The 25,506-nt window shown below is 34.9% G+C and overlaps 1 protein-coding gene across 1 annotated transcript in view; it reads right to left on the reverse strand.

The window, feature by feature from the left end:
- Positions 1-25,506, reverse strand: part of LOC110376160 (uncharacterized) — a 59,767-nt gene that overhangs the window by 16,481 nt on the left and 17,780 nt on the right. Inside the window, exon 2 of the mRNA XM_021334545.3 lies at positions 4,577-4,785. Within this exon, the coding sequence (XP_021190220.2) occupies positions 4,577-4,785 (209 nt within the window). The remainder of the gene's footprint in view (positions 1-4,576; positions 4,786-25,506) is intronic.

Below are 25,506 nucleotides of genomic sequence, written 5' to 3' on the forward strand. Positions count from 1 at the left end.
GTACCCGCTCATGTGAGGTCGGGTAACTTTTATGCGAGTTTAATAACCATTTTTTTGGTCACTTTGATTTGTAGGTTCGTGAATATCGAATTAAATAATGATGTGATGACGAAGCACTGGTGAGATGAGATTGAAGAGTAAAAAGTTTTTATTACTTTGACTTGCAGGTTTATGGACAAATGATGAAGATTAAATTAGATAGAAAAATAGACTTTTTAACTATATGTCTGCTTGCTTTATCGGTTTGAATTAAAGTAATGTACTTAGATTCGTAAAGATTGTGTGGGTGTAGCAGCCTAGCAAGATGAATAAAGTTTGCAAGCCACTAGTTGTTTTTGTCGACAAAGAAAGTCTGATTCTCTTCCAGTCTACGAGTAAAGCGGGCTTTAATCAAGAGAAGCGGAACCGAAATAAATGATCGCTTGGAGTCTTGCGAAGCAACGAGCGCCCAAGTCACAATCTTTCTGTATTTTTAACCGACTTTGTAACAAGCGTGGGGTAACAACTTTCTGTGTGAAAGCACGGAATAGTCATAATCTTTGTAAAACTACAATACAAAGTCGGAGTATTTCTTTCCACGTGGAATTGTACTGCAAATAAATTTTCATAGTAACCGCACTAACAGTTTAGAACAAAAATAACCATTGTTTCGAATATAGTACTTATGTGGAGTTCAACACGTATCTAGCTCAAAGTACCCATTTGTTAGCCAGAAACTTGCATAAACTAATTAATTAAGTTGCTAAGTGAGTTAAATAATAGTGCAACGGGCAAGCCAAGAACTTTTTTGAACCGAATTTCACGTGAATACAGTTTCAACGTGGTAATTATGAAGGTACACAGCCCAGCGCAGCTTGTAGCCTTTTCATGACTTACCATTGCAATTAATGTTTTCCCGTTAAATAATGTCTCTTATATTTTAGTAAATGATGAAATCATGGCCACACTATACAAATATGAAAAGCAATTTTCGGAGCTATTAACTTTGGTCCTTTAAAATTTTGATTAAATTAAAATTATTTACATCTTTGCATGAAACTGTGCAATATTTGCAAGGAAGTATGATGTCCAGATGCAATCCTCTGTCAAAACTGACGGCCCCAGTCGATTAATTAGGTGTACGGCTAGTTTACTGTTACCTTTGTTTGAACTAGCTCTGCGTCGTTCATGCAAAATGTACGCTTCGGTGCGAGAGTGTTCATTATTGTGACTGAGTGGAAGCTTTGCAGATCAGGCGCGAGTTACGTCAGGTAATGTCATAAATATGCATTACAGAGTACACTGCACAGCTTCAGAGACATGACGCTCTCCGCGTCATCTGAACTGCGACATTGAGCTATGATGAGAGACTGACAAAGAATGTATGCGATCATGCAGTGTTGTATTTCTAATTGGGAACAAATATAATGACCACCATAAAATGCTTTGATACCCTAAGTTTTGCAACCAGAAATATCTACTGAACACCAGAAAAATAAAGTCTAAAAATGTAATAGTACCAGCTATTTTAGTCACGACTTCACTTTAAATTGTATTCGACCACCAAAGGACATTGTTCCGGCTCCATACATGTTTTGCCTAAGAACCGTTCGAATGGAAAGTGACTTCTATACACTCTTAAAATTATATGGAATCCTATGAAATAAGTTTTCACGAACGGACACTTCAGGAAACTAAAATAATTACGAAAAAAGTTAATATTTTGAGGTTATAAATAAAAAATAACCAAGCTTGCGTGAAATATCAGAGTAGTATTATCAAACTACACTAAACAAAATATCAACAATACTATGTACAGCTCTATATGTTCTCTTCTAGATCTAGGAAAGACTACTTTACTAGATACTAGGAAAAGAGATAGTACCTAGTCAAGTTTAAGATAATTCTTTGATAATGATCATTTTATAAAGTTGCTTTAGATCTTTAAAACTATGTACGCAATGGATTTGGGTGCGATTTTTTTTAATAGATAGAGTAGGTCAAGAGGGAGGTTTACACCAAGGTTTTACATTGCCACCGTGCGAAGACGGGGCGTGTGACTAGTTTTCATAAATGCTTAGAATTTTTATGAAAAACAACTACCTAAACGCTTTTGATTTGTGATAAAACGCATAAGTATGCAAAATGGAAGAGTTCCATTCACCACAATTCATAAAATATCGATATTATTACGATAGAGAATTATTTATTTAAATGATTGTTACTACTTTTATATTAGTCAGTTACCTAGCTATCTACATGCCATAAGGCGGGAATCGAACCCGCGGTCTATTACCAAGAAGGCACAGACCATACTAAAAATGTCATTACCACACAAAATAATTTAACAGTTTACCAATAACAATGAAAGAGGTTTTCGAGGATGTGCAATAAAAACAATATTTATATTCAATTAAAGGTTTTTAATCATCAATATTTCTCAATAATACATTATCTAAGAACTGAGCAGGGGGTTCTCGCCCAGCTTAAATACCAGATAATAGTCATTATGTGGGCACAACAGCCCACTGTTCTACGCCCAACGATACAATTGCAACAGTGATGCCTGATGGTAGGAGCTTCTTACAAAGTACACAATTGCGTCCAACAGTGCATTGCATTTTATTATGCTCGACTGCTTCAGACCAACACGTCGTACATACAAGGTCATGAGCTTTAACCTGTAATAAATAAATACAATAAAACATTAGTAAATGTCAAGTAACTTGCAATTGTGGCAATTAATTTGAAAACCGAGAAATTGTGTGCTTATGAAAACATAAGTAGGTAGTAATATTCTTATCAAAATTAGAAAAACGCTTTCGTAGACCACTTACCATACGGGGAACAGTCCATTGTTGTATGCAACGAAGTATATCTTCGTTTTCTAATGCCAAAGAACCTCCAGCAGATCCACAATTTATACAATATACTATATTCTCCATCCATTTTTGTTATTATAATACAACTAAATTCGATCACAGACAGAGCAATATCCGAAAATGCCAGGAAAATCCAGTCCTTTACACACAGCCGAGTCTACCAAGTACGCAATCTAATCGGAGTCCGTACTCAAGCCAAAGTTGTTAGAATAAAACCATAAAACGCATAGAAAATCACAAAAGAAACGATAGTCGCAAAGCAATCAAACTGACTTCTAGCAAACTGACTGAAGTACACCAGTGTTGCCAATTACGAAAACTATAATCCTACTCGAATGCCAAGCTAGAAATTCGCGATTTCGCTTAAAACATATAGAATACTAGTTTTTTTCTAGCTAGTCAGTTTAGGTATTTAAATGAATAAAGTGTTACCAACTAATTTTAATAACCGACTTCGGAAAGGAGGTCCTCACTTCGATCCGTATTTACCGAAATCGCGAAAACTTCCGAAACTGGCAGCACTGGCTAACGGAAACATTTTATAAGGCATCAATAATTGTGAACCAACTTTTTATTTGGAATTTATTTATTTGAAGTGTCCGTGGAATACTAAAATATGTTTCAAACAATATAAAAATAAATGAAAATTATAGTATAATTTATATTCACATCGGTTCTTAGGCCAAAATTGAACAATGTCCTTTAGTAAATGATCACCAACTCTTGACGACCAAATTAATGTATTATTTTTGCCTAAATAAGTCACTGTGATTGCCATAAAATGTAGGCTTATTACCAAATAAAGTATTATGATGCCATAGTAAGTTATGTGTCCGGCTTGCAATGCATGCGTGAGTGTCAGTATGACGAGTGATAGGGGAAAATGGAAGAAAATGACATATTGCGCCGACGCCAAGTAAAATTGGGAACAGGGCAGGAGAAAGAAGAAGAAGAATGTGTTTCTCAATACACTCTTATCGCACTGTTTAGAGGCATGCAATAGACAATTTTCCACGCTAGTGCAGGAAAAGGGTCCCCATAATGTTATTACATTTATTTTATCAGGCCGAACTTATTTTTTTGGAGTCGGTTTACTTAAACAGGATAGCAAGATGTAAAAACTTTTTTGATGATCATTTACTACTTTTGGTGATCATTTACTACTTTTGGGATAACAATGATTTTTTTGGACTCATTTTGCTTAAATAGGATAGCAGAATTTAAAAACTTTGGTTATAATCTTACTTTAAAATGGTGGTTTAATTTTGGTGATCATTTACTATTTTTGGCTTACGCATGATTTATTTTGGAGTAATTTCACTTAAATAGGATAGCAAAGTGTTAAAACTTTGGTGATAGTTTTACATTAAAATGCGAGTTTCATTTTGGTGATCATTTACTATTTTTGTCTGCTGTTTGTTACTATATCTGGTGATCAGTTAAACATAAGCCTTTCTAATTTAGAATTCTAGAAGAAAAACTCAAGTACGCAGCTCGTTTTACAAAACAAATCGAGCAATCAATTACTGGCACATGTAGGTACAACTTGTACGTAGTTTGTAGTGTGCGAAGCTCGTACACAAAAGCAATATACTTCGTAGTTTTAAATTACACGTCTTAAGAAAGTGAAATAACAATTTTATCCGAACTATTCAACCGCTGCGAGCGCTGTTACAGCTAACACGGTGCTAGTAAAATGTGTATTATTCACTTACGTTGAGCACGGCTCCGGGGGTAGTAAAGTTTCTATAAGGCGGTTTCCTGTCTCTAATGTACTGGAAGATTTTGGTGCCGTGCCGGAGGAAGACCACTTTGTCAAGCAGATGGGCCGGCACGTCGTGCACGCACCGCAGCCGCACCGCGCCGCCGCGCGCCGCCCACCGCTCCATTTGTAACTCCACGCGCACCTCTGCGTGCCCACGAACTGGAAAAAATACAGCTTCCATCAGTGCCCGTACAAGTGTATAGTGCTTTAGGTTTAGGCTCGGTAAGATAAATGTTACGTGAATCTTTTAGGCTCTGAGAGCCTACTTTAATGCTTCGAAATATTGTACTAAAGGTAGTAGTTGAGGTCATAGTATTAAAAGTAGTTTCAGTAGCTTCAGACATTTTTTTTTAATGATGTAATCAGGAAAACTATTTACTATATATCTTATAAACTAGGACTACATTTCAGTCCAGCGCCGATTTGTATACAGAAAATCATTGTACAAAAAAAAACTAAATTGCCTACCCCGTGCGAGCAGGGCAGGCAGCTAGATTAAGCCTTGTTTAATTGGTGATTTGATATCGCATGTTTCCGAAGTTTCAGAACCACGTGAGTTTGTGTAGTAAACAAAACATGCAACTGTTGAAATATAGGCGAGCGGCGTGAAGGTAATCCGACGCGCCTTGCACGCACCGTCGCAGGAAACAATGTCCTTTTTTATGACCTTTGTCACGTTTTCCAGAAATTGCGTCGGCTCCCTTCTGTTCCCACGATTCAAGAAAACCCATGCCATTTCCACTTTTTTATATCCATTGTATTTTGAACTCTTTTCACTCGTATGTAAAGTTCTCGGTACCTAGTTGTTTGGTATTAGGAAAATGTGTCTTTGTTAGTAACATTCTCGGGTGCGCCTCGGTAAACTCAAGGTTCATGACAACACGTTTTATACTCGCTGTTATTGTGCGGTGGTAATGTGGAAGTGCCATATGTACAGAGAAGTATAATTATATGACTACACTTTTACTACCATCCAGCATATGCCTACCTAATCTTTCACACAAAAATAAAAATCCAGAGCTACATACTGAACTGATTTTGTTATTTATTTTAGTTTTGAATAATTGTCTAAACTGCGTGTAAATCTACCAGAAGCTATTTAAAAAAAGTAAATATAAATCTTTTGTTAATTCTTCGCTATAAAATATTTACTTTAAATAGGTATGCCAATATTGTTAAAAAAATAAATGTTGATGCATAAAACTGATAGTTTCCTAGGAAGTGTTCAACAATTTCCTTAATCCGAACGCGGCAAGAAATGACGATGAAATATAATGTGCAATCAAGTGAAATGGAAAAGCTCCGTGGAATAGCTCGCATCCTTCTTGCGTGCTATAAACCATTTCCGTCAGTTTTATGGTTTGCACGTTTTATGATTTTCACCGGTACATTGCAACTCCTAGTTGGTACGCCACGGCACAAAATTAGAATAGCATTGTCTAATTAAATTAGTAAAGAGTTATAAACGTGAATGACGACCATTTTTGACTTAGACTAGACACATTCGTGCACAAAAGCAGTTACAAAGCTTAATGCTTTTATAAAAAGCCAGTCCTTGGATTAATAGCTGTACTTTTGCAATAAATTAGACGCGTGTTGGTTTTTTAATTAGTATAAAACTTGTTGATTACTGCGTAGGTCAGTATATAATGCGTGGACTGGTTCAATAGGTAAGTACCGGCCCTTTATACTTACCTATGTCTGTTTAATCGCCCATTCATTAGTTTAAAGAGCTATACTTAAAAGGTTGTTAATTAATAAATAGGTTCAGGTATGTATTTTAGCTAAATATATTGAAATATTAGAAAGCCTCAAAATATTTTAAGTTCAAAATTGCAAAATAATTGTTCGATTCTTTTCATCCTTGAAGAACGCAGATAAGTATTTTATATTATAATGAGTTTACAGTTGAAAGGCGTTAGTAATACTATTAACACGTTAAAGCTCTTTATTTTCTCTTCAACTCTCAAGTCTGATACGACTGTTGTTAAATTTTAAAGGAGCGAACACATGAAATGTTAATAGACTTTTTCGACCAGCTTTATTCGACTAGATTAGTTTCTAGCCTAAGTAGTTACCGCTGAACATCAATATTTTACAAGGAGCGTCTGTAATCTGACCCCATGACCGCACAAAGAGCTAGAATCTTATATATGCTGGAAAAGTTAAATAACTTTCGGACTTGTGAATAATATTCTAGACTTCTATTCTAACGTAAGCTATACGAATTATTCTCTAACGCTAAAAGTAGGTAAATACAACTAAAGATAAATATAGCCATGAAAAACATGACATAGATATAAAGCTATAACTAGCCTGTAGTCCGAAAAATACGTGTAGAAAGGTCGTAAGTTGACAGCGAACATAATTACAATAACTTCTCATGAATGTCCACTATGTGACAGTGCAAACTATGAGAGAGAGACCTATTTTTCTTTTCTATGATACGTAGTAGGTACCATTACCTAGTCTATAAATAAAAGGACAATGTGCGTGTTGTGATGAAGGGAATTTTGTTCCTTTGTGTTTTAAGTTATGACGTAACATTTTTCATTAAGAAAAGCCGCCATATTATGTTGTGTTATTTTTGGAATTCAACAGTGAATACACACCGCAAACAAAAGTTCTTTGATACAAATATTGTAAATAAAGTAATTTCAAATTATATTGTTCTCACGTAGATACAAAATTAGCGTTAATATTAAATTATGTGGCTTTAACTACAGTCTAGAGTTGTTAACCAAATGCTTAAACGTGATGACTACGAATATGGTCCAATAAACCGTTTCAGACAGGATTTAGAAATAAACATAACTAATAATGTTCAAGACAATTGAGTCTTTGACTCAGTTTCATTTTATTACCGTAGCTCAGAGAAAAGATAATTTCGAAATGAAATTGAGGCATTAGTTTTAACGGCTCCAAGATATTCCCCTGTTGGTCGAATGATTGCGAGTAGGAACATATCGCTTATCATTATGTTTCTTTTGAGATTCTAGTTAAGGCGATACCTCGAAATCAAACAATTTTTTTACGTTAATTTTAACTAAAGAATACTTATTTGAATAATTATTTGTTTTTTATATGTGTTTGTTGACTATATTACCTAGATTAATCCGAAGACAAAAACATAAAACAAGTAACTTTTCTCGATAGAAAAAAAATCAGAACTTACCTCTAAAAATAACATTTTATGAATTTTATGTCGTAGTCATGTACTTTCTGGCACATTAAAATAATGAAGAATGTAGATAATATCTTATTAAACATTAATCATAAATCAGTTTTTAAAGAAACATAATATTGAATTTTTAATAAATTTTTATTTAGTATGGCGCTTACGTTATTTTGTTTCGAGCAGGTTGCATGTTTCCTCTCTCTATCTATTTACGTTACTATCGCATAGTTCTATCCCTTTCATCCATTTACCCAGTTCGCCCGTGAACATCGCCACGAGGTATCGTCTTAAGGCAAAGTTACTGGGTTTTCCATAAAGGATATTTTTAGCTAACATATTTCAGAGGCATGGAGGTGTTTCGATATAACATAGTTAAGTTACCCGTCCACGGATCGACATCACAAACCATTTTTTTTTTAAATTGTAACCTACAGTAGCTATTAAAGGTGAGATTATGATTAGGTATACACATTAGGTAAGTGCAATCTATCTGGATAATTTACAACCACTTATTACATCAGTAGTCTAAATATTTTACTAAGGCCGATAGCGTTCAGATTTTCCTGTCTCTTTGTGTCAAACTTAGAGGCAGTATAATGTACAACCCCGTATCTACATAAACGCAGACATAATATAATCGCACAACGCTGTCTCAATCCGGATAATCTTCTATTATGATAAGCTTTATTGGTACCTATACCACGCATGTTTGTAATCAAATAAAAAAACAATGATCTAGGTTTCTTATGCCCGTTTTCACCAATAATCTCTTAACGTTTCCCTAACTAAGCGTCACTTAGATAAGGGCTCCCCCATTTCTTAAAGGTATAAGGGACACTTAAACTTAGGTGAAAACGATTAAGTGTTCCGTAAATGCTCTTAGGGGATCCCTAATTTTAGGTATTGTTGGCGAAAATGGGCATTAGTCTCTGAATACTAATCTTATTTTTTTTCTAGATTATTAATAATATTGTTAGGCGTAGCGTGCCTCGTTTGCATAGTATGAACTTGTAACACTGTTAGACCCGCTCAGGGTTTTAGTACTGAAATATCTTATCTTAGATGAACTCGAGTTAAGTCTAAGTAAACGCAAGTATTATGTAAAAGTGTTTATCTTAAGAATATTTTTTACTATTTATTTTAAGCGTGGGTGGTCCACTTATTTAATTTATTTAAGTAAATGATAAAGTAAATATTACATCTAACAGTTAGGCACCTCAAAAAATATCGATGGCGAGACAATGTTAAAGCTCGAACTAAATGATATTGCTCGAAAGCACAAAAAAGCCCATGAAAGGTATGTCGTCGACATACGCGTACTCTCTATGTACTCTCTTATGTACTCCTCTTATGTACTCCTCATATGAGTGATATCTCTCTTATGTATTCCAGTTATGTACTCGCCTTATATACTCCAATTATGTACCCCTCTATGTACTCTCCGAAGCCGAAATCGGCAGTTAAGTAAGTAACCCAGTTGTAGGTCGTTTAGTTTACTCGACTAAACTAAAGTAAACTAGACTAGAGTGGAGTGAACTAGATAGATAGATTAAAAGGTCTTACAGATGATATGATAGCGAGATAACTGCTCAAGTATTCCTGCTATGAATTGGATGCGTTTGCAGTTTACTAATTCACGATAGCTCACGTCAGCGCAATCCAAACGACCATTGCTGCATTCGTGCAGACAGGATACGTTAAAGTGTTAGTTATTCATTAGTATGAATAATAGATGCACAAAACTGTAGTACGAAAGCTTAGAGTAATAGAAATCATGATGAGTTGGGAATCTTATTAAATAAACTCACATTTACTTAAAAGACTTTGTTTGACCTCAAGTGTTCGATGGGTCTAAACTATAAAGTATACCAGGCTATTTAATTTCCCCCAAAAAGCTTTAAAAGGCTTCCCTTTTTGTATATTCAGCTCCTGAATGACCCACGTGTGTATGATAATATAACAGGTTCATCAAACATTTTCATTGTTTCCGAATAAAATTAAATTCTCTTCGCACAGTTGTTTGAGCGTTATTGACGTGTGCTATTAATTGCACAAGGGAAACTAGAAACCTTTATTGTTGACCTGTCTCTTTGTTTTACTGTTATCAAAATGTCCGAACGAGTTTATTCATATGGTTGGTGAGAAATGCTGAGTACGGCGTAAGAGACAGTGACAAATGTGTGGCCAGTGCCGTCGCGACAAGTGTCGCGTTCTCACTATCCTATAATCCAACATTAGTAACTTGTGTTACCGCTTCCAGCTTTCCGCTAAGTCAGCTTATGTCGTCCTCCAGGCACTGAATTATATATAAACTCACAGAACTTTCTAAGATAAACGTACGTATGTTATTTTCCAAGTCGGAATAGCTCTTGGCAGGTTTTATTGATGCATGCACTTTGGTACGTAACTGAATGCTTACTCGCACATAAATGTGAATGTAATTTTATGTTTGATGGTTTCTTACGCCTTTACGGCTAATCTTCTTAACACATTTACCTAGATTACATTTTTGTACTCTTAATAAAATCCTGGGCGGGAAATGGATAAGGAAATAATCAGCTAGTTAAATTGTCTAATTAATCCACCTAATGAATTATTTAAGTCATACTCGTGTTCATTATGCCAAGTTAAATTAAATTGAAGTTGCATGCATAATATCCAATCAGCGGAAGTTTGTGGATGTAACTTTATATGGGAATATAATACAAGTTGTAAACTGTCGTAAAACTAAACGACACAAGTTAGTTGCAGGCCAAACGGCCGGGTGCCACGATTTCTTTGACCCTATCGATACAATGCGTACCTTCGTAGTCAGTAACTCTATAAAGTTTAAAGTATTTGTTAGTACTCTCTATACCGATTACGTATTGTTGTTGTAAGGGGAAATTGAAATTCCTTCACTGACCACAAGAGGCGCTGTAATTTTTTTTCCATACTTTTATATGTACCTCCTCGATATCGAGAAGTACAGTCGCAGTAAAACTCGAATACTTTACTCTATCGCAGTGCAATTCTCCATTGTCTAGACATGGTTTAAACAAACGAGCATCTTATCAAACTAATGCTTGTAAAACTTGTCAATAAACTTGGATGTGATAAACTTACTGTTCTGCGGTAAGGTATAAAGTATGATCTATCACAATCATGAGCTGGATAGTTTTCTAGTCTAAGTTCTAGTTTGAATCAGATACTCTTATGAAAGTTTTTAAGTTCACGCTAAGTTTGAAGCAGCAGCACTTTTTCTAATTCGTTCGTCAAAAGGAATGTCTAATACTTTTAGGTATGTGTGAGGATTTTGAAGACAAACGTGGACACATTTTGGGTAGGTCGTATAAAACGTCTAATGTTTATTTTTGTACGAGATATTTTAATCTGGCCGTCACAAATTATTCAGAAGCTTGATATGCTTATAAACACAATGGCCGAAGGTTTTTCTCTAATGAATTATAAAGGCTCTCGGTTCAGAGCACGTGGATTTAATATTCTATACAATAAAACTCGGCACAATCGTAAAACCTTTCTGGTTTCATTAAAAGTGTAATTTGTTGTTTTCGAGCAACTTAAAAATACTTTTGTGAAAATTTTACGCAAACGTGATATTTATTCAAATATAGAACGGTCGAATAATAAAGCGCTACCCAAGGTTTAAAACGTCACTAAACATTTTCCTGAAAAATGATCCTGTTTTGTTAGTGTAACCTACTTTATGTTAAAGTAACCGCTTTTACAAAGTAGATCAATTAATTAGAGCAGCATGAAGGCCTCCAATATCCATGGAAGATTACGAAATTAAGATACTTACTCACCAACATTATATATGCGTTTCTTATTTTCCTTTTCGGAGTGTCGGTTTATCTTTACGAAGTAGCGGATGGCGTAAAAGAATCATGTACTAAGTAGATGGGTAAAGTATCCCCTGAAGGTTGTGTTTGTGCTTTCCTTCCACCTCTCCGAGAGATACACACGGTATACGTGCTCGTATCACACGTACGTTTGATTCGACCCATTTCGCAACACTCATTTATAATTTAAAGATCAATGTCTCTCGCCACCAAGTACATACATACACATACTCGTACGTCGTACAACCCTTATTGGTAGATAAAACACACACAGACACCTAATATATTTAGCAATTATGTTTCACTAGATTGTATGCACAAGAAATAACAACATTCTTTTTTAGATACCCATTGGACGCAATGACAATAAAAAAGATATAAAATAAAAAAACAGGTGGCTACAGATCTTAGACGATGCCCGAGAGAGTCATAAGGGGCATGTCCCTTCCAGAGAGTAAACCCTTTTCCCGAAATGTTTGTTGAGATAGACCGCATGTAAATATATGTACGAAAATAATACCTATATGTTTTTCAATATTCATAAAATAAATTGATTAGCTCTATTTGGAGCCCTATCTTACCATGACTAATAGATTTTACAATTTATTTGAGAGAGCCCGTGATTTATTTGAGGTAGAGGCTGTCTTCATAGTTTATGTTCTCGCTGTATCTTTTTCTTTCACCTCACTTTTTTACAATTTTGCTGTTTGCGCCACACTAAGAAACAATGATTAACTCACATTCCAACGTGAAGCATAAATAATTTACCTGCAAAACTAAGTATGTGTTTGTTATTCACGAAAATTCCTTCTAGCTTGATGCTTAATTTAGACTGTAAATACTTACATTTGTTCATTTTATGCCGAGTTGTGGAATAATATGGTTTTGGAGACATTAAACAGAATTTCAGTGCTACTAGTAATATATTGATAAACCAAAGTTCTTTGGGTATAATAGACTTACTCAAAGATTCATAAACGCTGTTGAAAATGCGTCTTTTCCACGATCGCTACGTTATATAGTGACGATATAATCAAGTAGAGGTTTCGACAGCTAAAGTAATTGAATTTCGCGGTAAGGAGAGTATCCAGTACATTTATTTCCTAGGCCGGAGCAGTAGGTAGCCAAGGCGCGGGATACTCGACCTATATTCTGACGTCCCTACACGGATTGTATCTGTTTTTGATGCAAATATCTTGTGTGTTGATGCAGTCTTTTTGAACACAATGCGAGGGACTTGCCTTGATTGTTATTAAAGTTTTCAACGAGAAAAACTTGTATTGAGTTCGGTAGAGATTTCAAGTATTCCGCATGTTCGAGTGTCTTCTCAATGCAATTATTTCTGAGACATAATATCAGTAGTTATAGTAGGCACACTTAACTTTAATAATGAGTCCGCAGAAGTTTATTTTGAACATAGAATTAAGATATTCGAAAGGATTACTTCGGTAACTTGTCGGGGTACCTGACGAAAGGTCACTGCCCATTTGAATGAATATTTCATTAGACATTTTCAGCATCACTTATTTTGGATATACCGATATATTTTGGCCTATTTTTGGGCACATTCCGACAAAAAGAACAAGGATTATAATTTGATGTAATAATTGGGGGTAATTTTATTTCTTGAAACAAATGAGTGGCAATTTTACGTTGTTTGCTGAAAATGTATTTATTCAGCGCGTATAATTAGCTGGTCGAGTGATATAATTAGAAATAAGGGCAGCGTTGATGGCTCTACTGCATGAGAGTTAGTGTGAGTAAAACATTTTACACTATTTTGCACATGCTACGAAAATATGACAGAAATGAACTACGAATAATATATCGTAGTAATGAATAACTTAATTTATGAAACTTCAGGTTTCATATTTTAAAGAATAATTTTATGTAGACTTCCTCTAGTTTTCACAAAACTCGAACGGCTTTGCAAGCTACCTTCACCGGCAGTTCATTTACCTTCGCAGAAAAGTTAATTTCCTCCGAAAAGTATGCAAGTAAGATCACTAAGCAATCCAAGATAAACTGGAAATACGTAACGTATCATCTGACATAAACCCAACTCAAGTCGAGGGCGAAGCTTTCTGGGTGTCTAGATAACTTCAACTTGAACTGAAAAACGGGACGTGCAAACTTCACTGAGAGAGCTACTTAAATAAAACGAACTGGAGCATCTCCAAAAATTTAAGCATTCATTATTTTTTTTCATTTCACAAGTGCGGTCACATTCTGTAGCGGGTCAAGCAGTTTTCAATCTTATGTAAGTAAGCTTTAACGACCCCTCGAGGGTGTCTTTGAATGCGTAAAGGGATACCTGAATAATTTTATTTGATTACTTTCCCGTATTTTAATGCGTCCTCATTGATCTGCACACCTGACTTTTTAGTAGCTATTTGATTTCAATTTTGTTTTTTATTTATTATTTCCATTTTCTGTCATGAAATCATAAAATAGCAAACAGCGTTAAAACCGCTGACAACGTCATTAAAATAATATGTGCTGCTATTTTCCGATTTTATTAGTTTTGTCTTTATAAGGAATTAATAACTATAAACGGGTGTGAAGGATGGTGTATTTCACCGAGTACGAACAAACTGCATTGTACATTAACGTATGCATCTGTGTATATTGGTCGGTGCGATTTTATCGAAGCTTCTCGCGCTATTTGCGTCTGGTCACGTATTCTGACTAGATTCTCTCTAGCCGTGTCTGATTCGTGCCACTGGATTATCTAAAAAAACTACTTTCCTAATGCATGTTGTTTGTCATCCAATTTTAGCATGCCATTTGTGTTGATCGGCATATGTTTCACAACAAGATCTCAGAATCCATTTATTTTTAACTGCATTGATCAACAAAAGCTGATTTCTAGACGTTCGTTTAAAATTAAACTTTACTGATAAAAACTGAAAGATAAACAGATATGGAATAAAAAGTTTTTGTTTACTTTTTTTTTACTTTTACCAAAATGAGCTTGTTATCTGATAAGTAATTTTAGCAAAGCGGGGCTTCAGTCGGATCTCTGATCTTAACTAGATTTTTTTGCCTGATTTAATGCATATTTCTGTAATGAGTTTGCATAGAAAGCACTGAGGAATATAAGGATCATACCAACTTTTTTGTGATTATATACTCCACTATAACCTATCTATTTTAAACGTATGTTGTAATGTCAAGTTAAGTACCTAAGCTATTTTCTTTTGAGTTTAAAACAACTCATTAATATTTCATACGATAAAGTCATTATTTCTTTGGGCCTCATAATTTGGGGAAGTGCAATAATCGTAAAACATTCTTTCGTCGACAGTTAAGAACTTCGTTACAGTTGATGATATTTTAATAGCCGCGGAATAATTATTGTAATAATATAGAGCTTTGTATTTTTTATATGACCTTCTTTGGTGTTTCTACCACGCAGCCCAGTATGATTATTTTTGGCAAAAATGTGTAGCTAAGTCAAGGTCGAAAAATTACATCCAGCTAATTGTTTGTTACTTAAATCTGGTTGATCATAATAAATCCTACCTCTCACTATTTAGCTTAGTTAATTAATACAAACTTCTACACTCGAGACAGGGTTCGTGTTGAAAGACTATTTATGTTTTGTAACTATAATAGTATTTTTTGGCTGTGGAGAAATAAAGGCAAAGTTAGCGGCGCGGTAGCACTGTTTTATTGGATCCATTAATACAACATTGGTTAAAAGGGTTGTGGAATACTGCCGGCCAATTTGCTCTGTATCTAAATAAAGGTACCTGCGGATAAAACTTTAACTAATGTTATTTCTGAACTATATTTTTAGAAAAACAATCGTAAAAGATTTAAAATATTTAAAGCGAGACACGATGCCACGATAAGTGAAATGTGCTGTAAAAATAAATTAAACATTTCAGAAACACAACGACGGTTGGAATTCGTTAACCGATCTCATTATACGCCATCTACTTTCTAAAAAGGTCCCCAAATTTATTGGTGAACAATCGTGCGTAATTCGAGCTTAACCGCCCATTATAATTATGAGCTATTAAGCGATGTAATGGTTTCGAGAGGAACACCGGTTTTACCGAATAATGAGGCTTGACATTTTGTTTGTCGAACTTCGATCGATGACAATATTATGAACAAGCGTGCCCGGATTCAGATTTAAATTGATGCGAGAGATGCCCTGGCGCGTTTAACTTCGGACAAGTCATTACGATGATTTATCGAATGACTATTATTTATTTCTCTTTACATCTTTTTTCATTTTATGCTCAGGACAAGTAAGTAACAATAACGAAGTGTGATATGAAAGCACAACTGACAAGTGAAGTGCACACACAGAAGAAGAGTGATAACAGCGAAAAAAGGTGAAATGTTTTTTTTACGGAAAACGCCTCGGGCCCGACCGCATGCATTATATATTCACTACATAAAAAACGCGATTCCTCATCATTCATTTCCACTGAATGTTGAATTCACATGATTCTCATTGAACCACATTCTGTGTTAATATTTAATTAAATCTAGGTAGGTACTTTTTCCTAGCGTTTACGTCGAAAATTGAAAATATATTTACCTATTTTAATCGTTGCACTATGAGTAAAGTTCCTGCAGTTAATTTAATACTGTTCTATAAATGTTAGTTCCTAATAAATCCAGATAATTGGGAACAAATCTGTCAATAATTGCTTACCGCCGTGACAATCCAGACGGGAGATCTAATTTCAAATGAAGTTGTGCCTGATGTTGGCTGAAACGTGTACCTACAAATAGAATGTAGGTTTTGTTGCGTTCCAACCAGTTTATTCTCCAGTAATCGGATTATCGAGCCACACCCCGCATGCGGATGTGGACTAGCTGCCGTAGAATGTGAATATGAAGGCCAGCGCACGATTTTTGGGTTTCACACGTAATGGGGTTTGTTACGATAGATAGTTGGCAGCCTGGAATAAAACTTTATGATCGAGTCACTTCTAACACCTTACTTGCGGTTATTTTTTCACAAGCCTTGCGGGTGAGGCATGCTTTTGCGCCATTCGCATGCTGTATGACGCCATAGAGAAATACAACGTGAAACGTGAGCTGTTGTGGTGGTTGGCGACCGCAAATGTTGCACAACGCGCCGAGAGTTTGTTCGGTAAATGTCCAACAATTTATTATTTTCATAGAATTTCATTAAAAGTTTGAACATTAAGAACTTAAATCTTGAAATGTAATTAAATGCGTCGGGCGTTTGTAAGATTTTTTGAACAAAATAATCCATATACAAGTGTTAACTTTGTCAGAGCAGATGCGAAAACTAAGAAAATCGCTCATGTAAGAAAGTTGCGAACGCTAAGCATTGTTAGGTATGTCGAAAGGTTTCGCTTAACGACACCGAAATGGGCAATCATTACAGTAGTCAGGCCCAATTCTTTGGTGTCTAACAGCCGTATAGAGAATCAATCACTTTTATGTAATGTTCGATGGACTCTATATGGTCGTAACGTGAACGTAAGTGCGAGTCGATAATTTTACCCTTTTGAGATTTTATTTTTAAAACCACTTGCAATGCCTTTTTAGAATCATTAAATTGACTCATTTTGCTCGTAACTATGGTATCATAGCTAAGCATTGAAATAACAGTTTTAATACAAAAAATATGTAGGTAACGAGAAACATTCCTTCAGCTTTTATAAGAATCACTTAGAAAACGTCTCACTAATCCGACATTAGGACGCAATCAATCAAAAATATAAAACAGAACGAATGAAAAGACGAACATTTATTTCTGGAAAGCGTCCGCGACAGTTTTATAAGGAAAAACAAAATAAAATATATGTCTACGTGACTGTACCTGACTTTCTTTAGTGTTGTACATTGAAGGTTATTAATCTGTGCCAGCTTTATAGATGTCGACTGAGAACGTTACTGCTAAACTACTTCCGTACGAAAAATAAAATACATATGGATTTTTTAACAGATCGTTTACCTTTGAACTACACTCGAGAAATATGTAGGTAGATTATAGAAGAGGTTTTGATAGAAAATTAAATCTACAAACGCAGTAAAAACCACGATCTAAGTAAAATTTTAATGTAAACATGTATTCCACAAAGACATAATGTATACAATGTAGTATTGAAGAGCGCTTGCAGCTTTCTCACAACTATTGCTGGCAGCAATCTAATCTGCTTGATGAAGTCTCAAAAATGTTTGTTGAATCGGGACAAATTAACGTTTGCAAACTCCGCTGAAATATTATTCATATTTTATAACGAACACCATTTTATTTCACAGTCCGTGAGCGCTTTGAATAGAAAACCTGAATGTTTGCATTTGATTTTAATACGATTATACGTTTTAAAAGAAGAAATATTGTGTTTGAGTGGATTATTAATAACGCACTAGAGGCGCACAAATAATATGTTTATAAAACGTATGCTTTACATCTGTTTTATTGAAATGTTGAGCACATTTATATAAAACACTTCAATGCGATGTATCATTTATTCGATTTCCTGAGTTAGTAGATACGAGTAAGAGCTGCATTATTTTAAAGAAAACAGCTTCATATTTTTTTATGAGATCTCACGACTACTCACCCCTAAATACTTAACTCTTTAACTCTTTTATACTGTAGAAGAGCAGTTAATAGGTTATATGCCAGCTTCATTTTAATGAAATATTTATCGAAATTGAAATTACAGCAAGCCGGTCATTCAATTCAGACACAGGGCTGATTAGCGATTCCTGATAAAAAACGAAAAATGTTCAAATCAAATAAAAAATTCACTTCATTTAGAATGTTCATAGTGACGTAAGTAGGGATAGAGGGTTACGATGACTAACGACCCGAAACCTAATAACAAAATAACAACTCAAGTTAGGATTGAGAGTGAGTTCTATCTGCCGAGGTTCCATAAATATTTGGTAATATACCGAGCAGTAGGTAATTTACGCAAAAAATGGAAAGCGTAAATAATAAATTAAGTTAATCCCAGTGATGGCGCACGAATTTGTTTATTTAAATAAATATTTCACTGCAGGATTGATTACTTTTAGATTAATATTTATTTGTAGCAGCTTGATAATATGATTTATTTTTGGTAGAATAATTTATTCGTGAAATACGTTTATTTCTCAAAAGATTACTATCAAATGAACACTGCGTGATGAATAGTTGGCTGTTGACTTGTACCTAAATATTTTATTGAGCACAGTCGCCTTTGTAAAGAAGATACTATCTGTATTATTTACAGCAATCTATGTCAACAAATTCAAGGAAACTTTCGAGAATGTACACAGGGGCTGAAGTTGGTGTACAAAATTAGGAGGTGGTGTACTGGGGAACTTAGTTCGAAGGTAAATTCGGCACTTAATCGATAAGTTTCCGTTAAGTTTTGGTATTATATTGAAGTAGCCTAGCCAGGTGAATGAAAATCATGTCGTAATGAATACTTACAATTAAGCGCACAAAAGTATTTCCATGAGATAAAAACGTCGCTAATATGAAATGCTTTTTATTGCATTACTGAAGTCGAATATAAAAGTAGGGCTGTTCTCGTAATATTTGCATCGATTAGAGCGCAGTGCTCGGTGCAGGCCGCAGGATAGTTTCAGCCACACAAGTCGCAGCGCTGATTGCGCGGACTGAGCAAACAGCATAGACTCCCAAGTCAAACATTCCGACCGGCGCTGGACTGTTCTTGTGTACCTACAGATGAGACATCGTTTATACTGCACACATAACATAATACATAGCTTTTTGTAGCCAATCAAATATGTAAGTAGTACAGAAATAACCATAAAATACTGGCATTAATCAAGATTCACTTGTGTGGTAATCGTCATGGGACATCTTACTAGACTATATTTCCGCAGTGGAATAGAGCCTTTTGAGCCAAAAGAGTTTATTTTAATATAATAGGTACTTGACATATCTATATTTTTAAATAAAAAAGTATTTTAGCTGCAAAGTAAGTAATATTTCAGTCTTAATCCCGTTATATCTAGGTTAAATCAGGGTCTCAATCAAAAGAACAATAGTATTTCATACAAGACCTTTTAGAACACCCACGTACATTGCTATCAAACATGTTGAAACGTCGAGCTCCAACAAAAGATAGGGGTTATTTCCGCCATTACTTATTCTAGAGGTACGTTATCAAAAAGTAAAAAGCAGTCTAATATTTTTCAAATGGAAGCCGGGCTTGTTCAAATTGGATTATACCTACATTAAACCAGCCGTAAAGATTACCACGGTCGGTAGGTCATAATGGAACTCTTTCGTTCTAAAGGTTACAATACCGGCACCGTCGTTATCTCAACAAGAGTCAGTTATTTTAATAGTCCAATAAACGGTAATATAGAACTAGTTTCAATTTAGTTAATACGCTAAAATATAGCTCACTAAATTCAGATGTTAAAGACGTTTCCCTGGAGAGATTATCATACTTAGGTAGACGCCTAAGTAATTGGGAGTGGAACCTAAGGTACGTCTCACAGTGTTGATGTACGAGCGAGTAACATGTATTTGGCACATATACGGGACATAAAACGGATTTCAAACTGGTTTACGTGGTCAAGCTATTAGTATAGCGGAATAATTAATGTGTCCTGTCATGTGTCATATCGTCATTACGAAGCCCTAAAGACCCGCGTTCATCTTTATTTAGCCTTATGTGATGGAGCAGTCATTTGCCAAGCTCATTTGTTTTTTGCGGGCTTCCCACTCAATTGGGCAAATAGTGAATCCTCGTGGTTCGCAAACATAGTTCTATGTATTGCTTTCACATTTAGTTGGTTATTTTGCTTCATTAATATATTCATGGTTATGTGCATTCCGCACACCTATTTAAGTATATTAGTATTAATTTGATTTATCATCATCTGGCTGTCAAATATACAGAAATAACATTTTCAGTCTGTTTTGATATTTACTTTACACAGTCAATTATTATCGAAATTTTTTTTTAAGCCATAAGAATGACTTAGCCTAGTTTAGCGCCAGTGAAACGGATTGTCCTTTGTTTAGCACATCGTTTTAACGCGAATTAAATTTTGGCCCAGCTGTGACCATTCGACTGTATCATTAATTCTCTCTGACTGTTTAGATGCCCCATTTTCTGTGGTCGTACGCAGTAATTACTGTTGCCTAACAATTCGTATAACATATGAATGCTTAATGTGATAAAACAAACTACATACTTGCTTATTTAAATTTATTTATGTAAAATATTTATTTAGGTTCCGTTTTATTATGAATTATGATGTATACGCCTCAATGTTTATGGAACTTTCCTTATTAGCATAAATAAACAGAAACTGACGTACAGTTATTATAATAATTATGTGACGGTATGGGTATTCGTCCGTGTCAATAATTATATGTTAGTTCCCTTGTAATTGCTTTTGGGACATTTTGTAGAAAGTTCAAAGAAACAATTTTCAGCTTTCATGCGATTGCATGTTGAAAAAATATGGCAAGTAGAATTGTTCATAATAAATATAATTAAGGGATTAGTTTTTCGAAACGTACGTCAATGATCGAAAAATTGCGATCCTTATCGGAATACCGACATGCAAACAATGATTGAGTTGTAACTTGAGGTCATAATTAACGAGGACTAATTTGAAGTAGGTACTTATTTAACAAGAACTAATTGTTGACATAATAATAAAAAAATACAGACTCATGTTGAAATTATATTGAAAAGAACAACAAATAGATAGGTATAAAAAGGAAATTACTTTCATCGCAGACTAGCAAACGGCAAGCTGCTTCATTCAATTCTGTTAAATTTTTGAAGCTAATCTATTTTACGTTTCTGCTAGGTTTTACTGTTGGGGCTTAAACTACGACTACCAATTTTACAGTACAAGCTTATTTGGTAAAAATAAACATTGGTGTCAACACAATATGCATTCTCTTTTAAGTAATTTATTCATACGAACTTCCTAACTTTTTAAGCATAAGTGCACAACAGCACAATGCCTGAAATAAAATATTTTTATTTTATTTATTTATTAATTAGGTTCACCAACAATTGTCTATACTTATAACATTTCTATATAACACAACAGTGTAATATTAAGGTAACAGCATAACATATTATTTATAACAACATATTTGGAAACCATCCGAGAGCTACTGATTATCATCGGTAGCTCTCGGATGGTTTCCAAAATTGATTGGTTTCATCTCCCTCAAGTCATGTATGACGGTGTCCAAATACCCTTTAGTACTAAGGTCAAGAACTTGGGTGTATACTTTGATAGCCGAATGTCCTGGGAGCCGCAGATTCAGGAAACCAGTCGACGATTATTTGCATCTGCAGGATCCTTAAGACGGCTGGTATTTGTCAATTATATATAATCTATATGTATGTACACCCCAAACTGCCCGTTTTTCACTGTATCCTACAGATAAACTCCATCCAAAGGTTGTCTGGAAGAAATTGCTATTTAGCAATAAGACCGCCGATTGTACTGTGTTTTTGTATGTTGTGATGTCCTGTGTTGTGTCTTGGTGTACAATAAAGAATAATCTATCTATCTATCTATATATTATTTGGTAACAGCATAGCATATTATTTATAACTGATATTGACACAAGAAATATACAATAATGTTACATTTAAAATGAATATTCAAAATGCTAATATTTATCGAGACAGAAAGACACTTAATCATTACGTCAGAGCATATCGAATTAATCGTTTCCGGCTGATCCGTCAGTGGGAACTCGGCTTACCTAAATTGGATTTTGATTCGATATTATGGCCAACATAGGCGTTTACACAGAGATTGATTGCTTTATTTTGAGCGAGCACATTCAAACAATTCTATCGGTCTGAATGAAACTCGTTTGTGCGCTCATAATGCAATTACCTGTTACTTTAATAGTCGAGCAAACACTACTGTGAACTGGATTTTAAGGTTTTGTTTTGTAATTTTTTTGTGTTAATTTGGGATTTTGAGTGCATTGAATTTAATATTTAAGATTGTTTGATTGACTAATTATTACGTAATGTTATGAAATGAGTAAAAGCTTGTCGGTGCTTTACCAGTAGGACCCATAGCGTGACAATAACATTTAATTGACACGGAGACAAACACGAGCCGTTGTTGATTAAATTCCACTTTCAGAGTATTAACATTTAGTACTTATGAAGGCGACTGAGCTATATTGTTGGTTTGTTTAGCACATTTTTCTACATAAAATGTTTTTGCAACTCGCTTTCATTTGAACATCCATTCGTAAAGTGGGGCGAGCGTGCACGTCCATAAATAAAGAATGTCGTGTAAAAGGCGAAGCTTTCGCACTGTATTTTTTGTTTTGCGTACATTAACTGTACGACGGTATTAAGGAGCGCGTTTGGGCATATGGAGCCGCTTCCCTCACACCGACTGCGACTACTCTAGGGGAAAGAACGAGTGCATAAGTCGCTGCTACGAAATAATCAAATTATGCTAACAACATTGTTGAAATAACTTGCTGTGACTTCTTCTTCTTTAGATTTAAATTGCACGAAGACTTGTTTTTGAGACTCGTGAAGACGTTAAAATCTCAAAGAACCAACAACATATTGCAATAGTTTTAATGATACTTTCAAGAAAATGTCTCAAACAAATATAAGAAGCTAGCAGTAGGACAAAGTAACCGCTCGCCTGGAAACGTGATCGTGTCCAGTTGTCGCAAAGTGGATATGATACATTGTGACGTAGCCTGCTCACGTAGTCTATGCTCTCTACGCCGTAGTAAGTAGTCTATGTTCTACGTCTACGCCGTAGCAAAACTGTCGCGACATTCGGAACCGTGCATTTCCATATAAAAATATGCATGTAACTTGATATTTTCTTCTTGAAATATGATCCGTTTTATATGTAGATATGACGAATCAACTATATTTGACTAGCGCAGCTACCTTTATAATTTTGTTATAACTATGTTGTTAATCCGTTAATGTGAAAGTTGATCATTTTTGGAACCGCCAAGCATGATAAGAACTCGTTAAATGGGTAAGATATAATGTTGCTGAAAAAATATGATGAGCTTTAGCCTTTGTTGAACGTAAATGGCTCGACATACTGCGTGCGTGACACGAACATCGGTACTGGGTAGCTATACACACGATTCTCCATTACTTAGTAACTTGTTAGTCTTATCTAGATAAAACTACAAAGATGAGAGTCTGAACAAAACAGACGAGTTTATATCGCCGAATCTGTTTTACGAGATCGTTCAATTCAAAATGTAGATGTTTTACAAAGTAGAGACTTGTCTTAATGTAAAGTTGAGATATAAATACGAGGTCAATCCAACCCGTCAGTCCTGCGAACAGTTGGGAGTCCGAAGAGGGTCAAACTCCGGTGTCACGGGTAATTTATTAACACTCCACTCTTTTACAACGATTTATTTAAGAGGTGAAACTCCACTCTTAGTAATTGAGTAATTATTTTAAGTAAATAAAACACTTTTACATTGATGTTGGTGATTGGTCATAATCCAATTTAATTTGTTATTTCCTTGTACCGCTGTGCCATTAACATTATTTTCAATTTACGAAAATGGAGTAAATAAAATAATATAATGCGCGGCCGACAGATATTTATTCCGGGTTTGGGTGATTATGCATGTAATATGTATGTTAATGTGTGTGTGTGAGTGTTTTATGTTGAATATGTATAAATTCTCTTTTAAGGAAAAAATGTCAAGTGTGTACTGTATTTGAGAGTGAATTTAATTGCTTTTTTGTTTCATAATATTCCATGGCTGCATCTTTCTGGGCTCGTGCCAGAAGATCTATTTTTATTTAGGTAGAAGAACGTGTTGGAGAGTCGGTACTCGAGCTTTTGTCGTTTGATTCATCTATTATCGAGTCTAGCATAAGAAGTCCAATCAACTTCTTGAGAATAACTATGTGAGACAACCTTCAAAAAATCTGTCAGAATCGCTATGTTCACTTTTATGCGTACTTTTTCATAAACACCCATTAATACCAGCTTTTTAACAAGAGTGTTAAGATATCAATGTTATTATTTGACCGTTTTACTTGTATAACAAAAGTATACGGAACTTCAAAAATTTTCCTTATTGATTCTCTGAAAAATTTGGTGCAGTATGCGGAGTAAAAATGCATCTTCTATTAAAGTTACATAAGTGCATGCACGCGGGCTACACTTTAAATAACGCGGGAAGGTACCGCGCGATACCCGAGGGAGCACTATCTTACACAGTCTTCATAGCCAGAACCCTACATATGTACGTACACGACGGGAAAAGCACATACGCCACCTACGATATAATGTAGGTGACTATGAAGGCACCCTTGTCTAATTGTCTAATATGTGAACGTTCACACAAAGCATTTTAGGTTCCCATTGTTTCTCTAAGTTTGGGATCTTAGCAGTACAACGTTAGAAGGTCGGGGAGACAGAAAATCATATGTTGTTAATGGTTTGCGTTTAGTTAACAGGCCGAGCTTACCTTTAGTATTTGAGTAACAAAGCTACATTTCTTTAGTAATTTAATTAAGAAAGCCTGCTCTACTACCGGTTTAAATAATAATTTTAGATGCCAATCTCTTTCCCCAATTTGACTATGGTAACATGCAAAACAAGATAAGCGTAAAACCTTTTTTCTTTTTAGGTTTTCTTCAAGTATTACAGCGAAATTAGTTAGGAAACTATAGTGTAACAAATTGCAATTATGCTTGTAGAATAGCCATTAGTTAATTTTCATTCGTTTTTTCTTTTCATCGGCGACCCAATAAATTCTAAGCTTCCATTTAAAGCGATGCTCAAGCAAAGATCTTGTCATTAGCATAGATCGAAAGTCATTTGATTCGTTGAATAAAGGTTTCTAGAAACCTGCCAGGTTATCATTAATCTTAA

The sequence above is a fragment of the Helicoverpa armigera genome, chromosome 13 (genome assembly GCF_030705265.1).
Source record: "Helicoverpa armigera isolate CAAS_96S chromosome 13, ASM3070526v1, whole genome shotgun sequence".
In the NCBI taxonomy this organism is placed as follows: Eukaryota; Metazoa; Arthropoda; class Insecta; order Lepidoptera; family Noctuidae; genus Helicoverpa; species Helicoverpa armigera.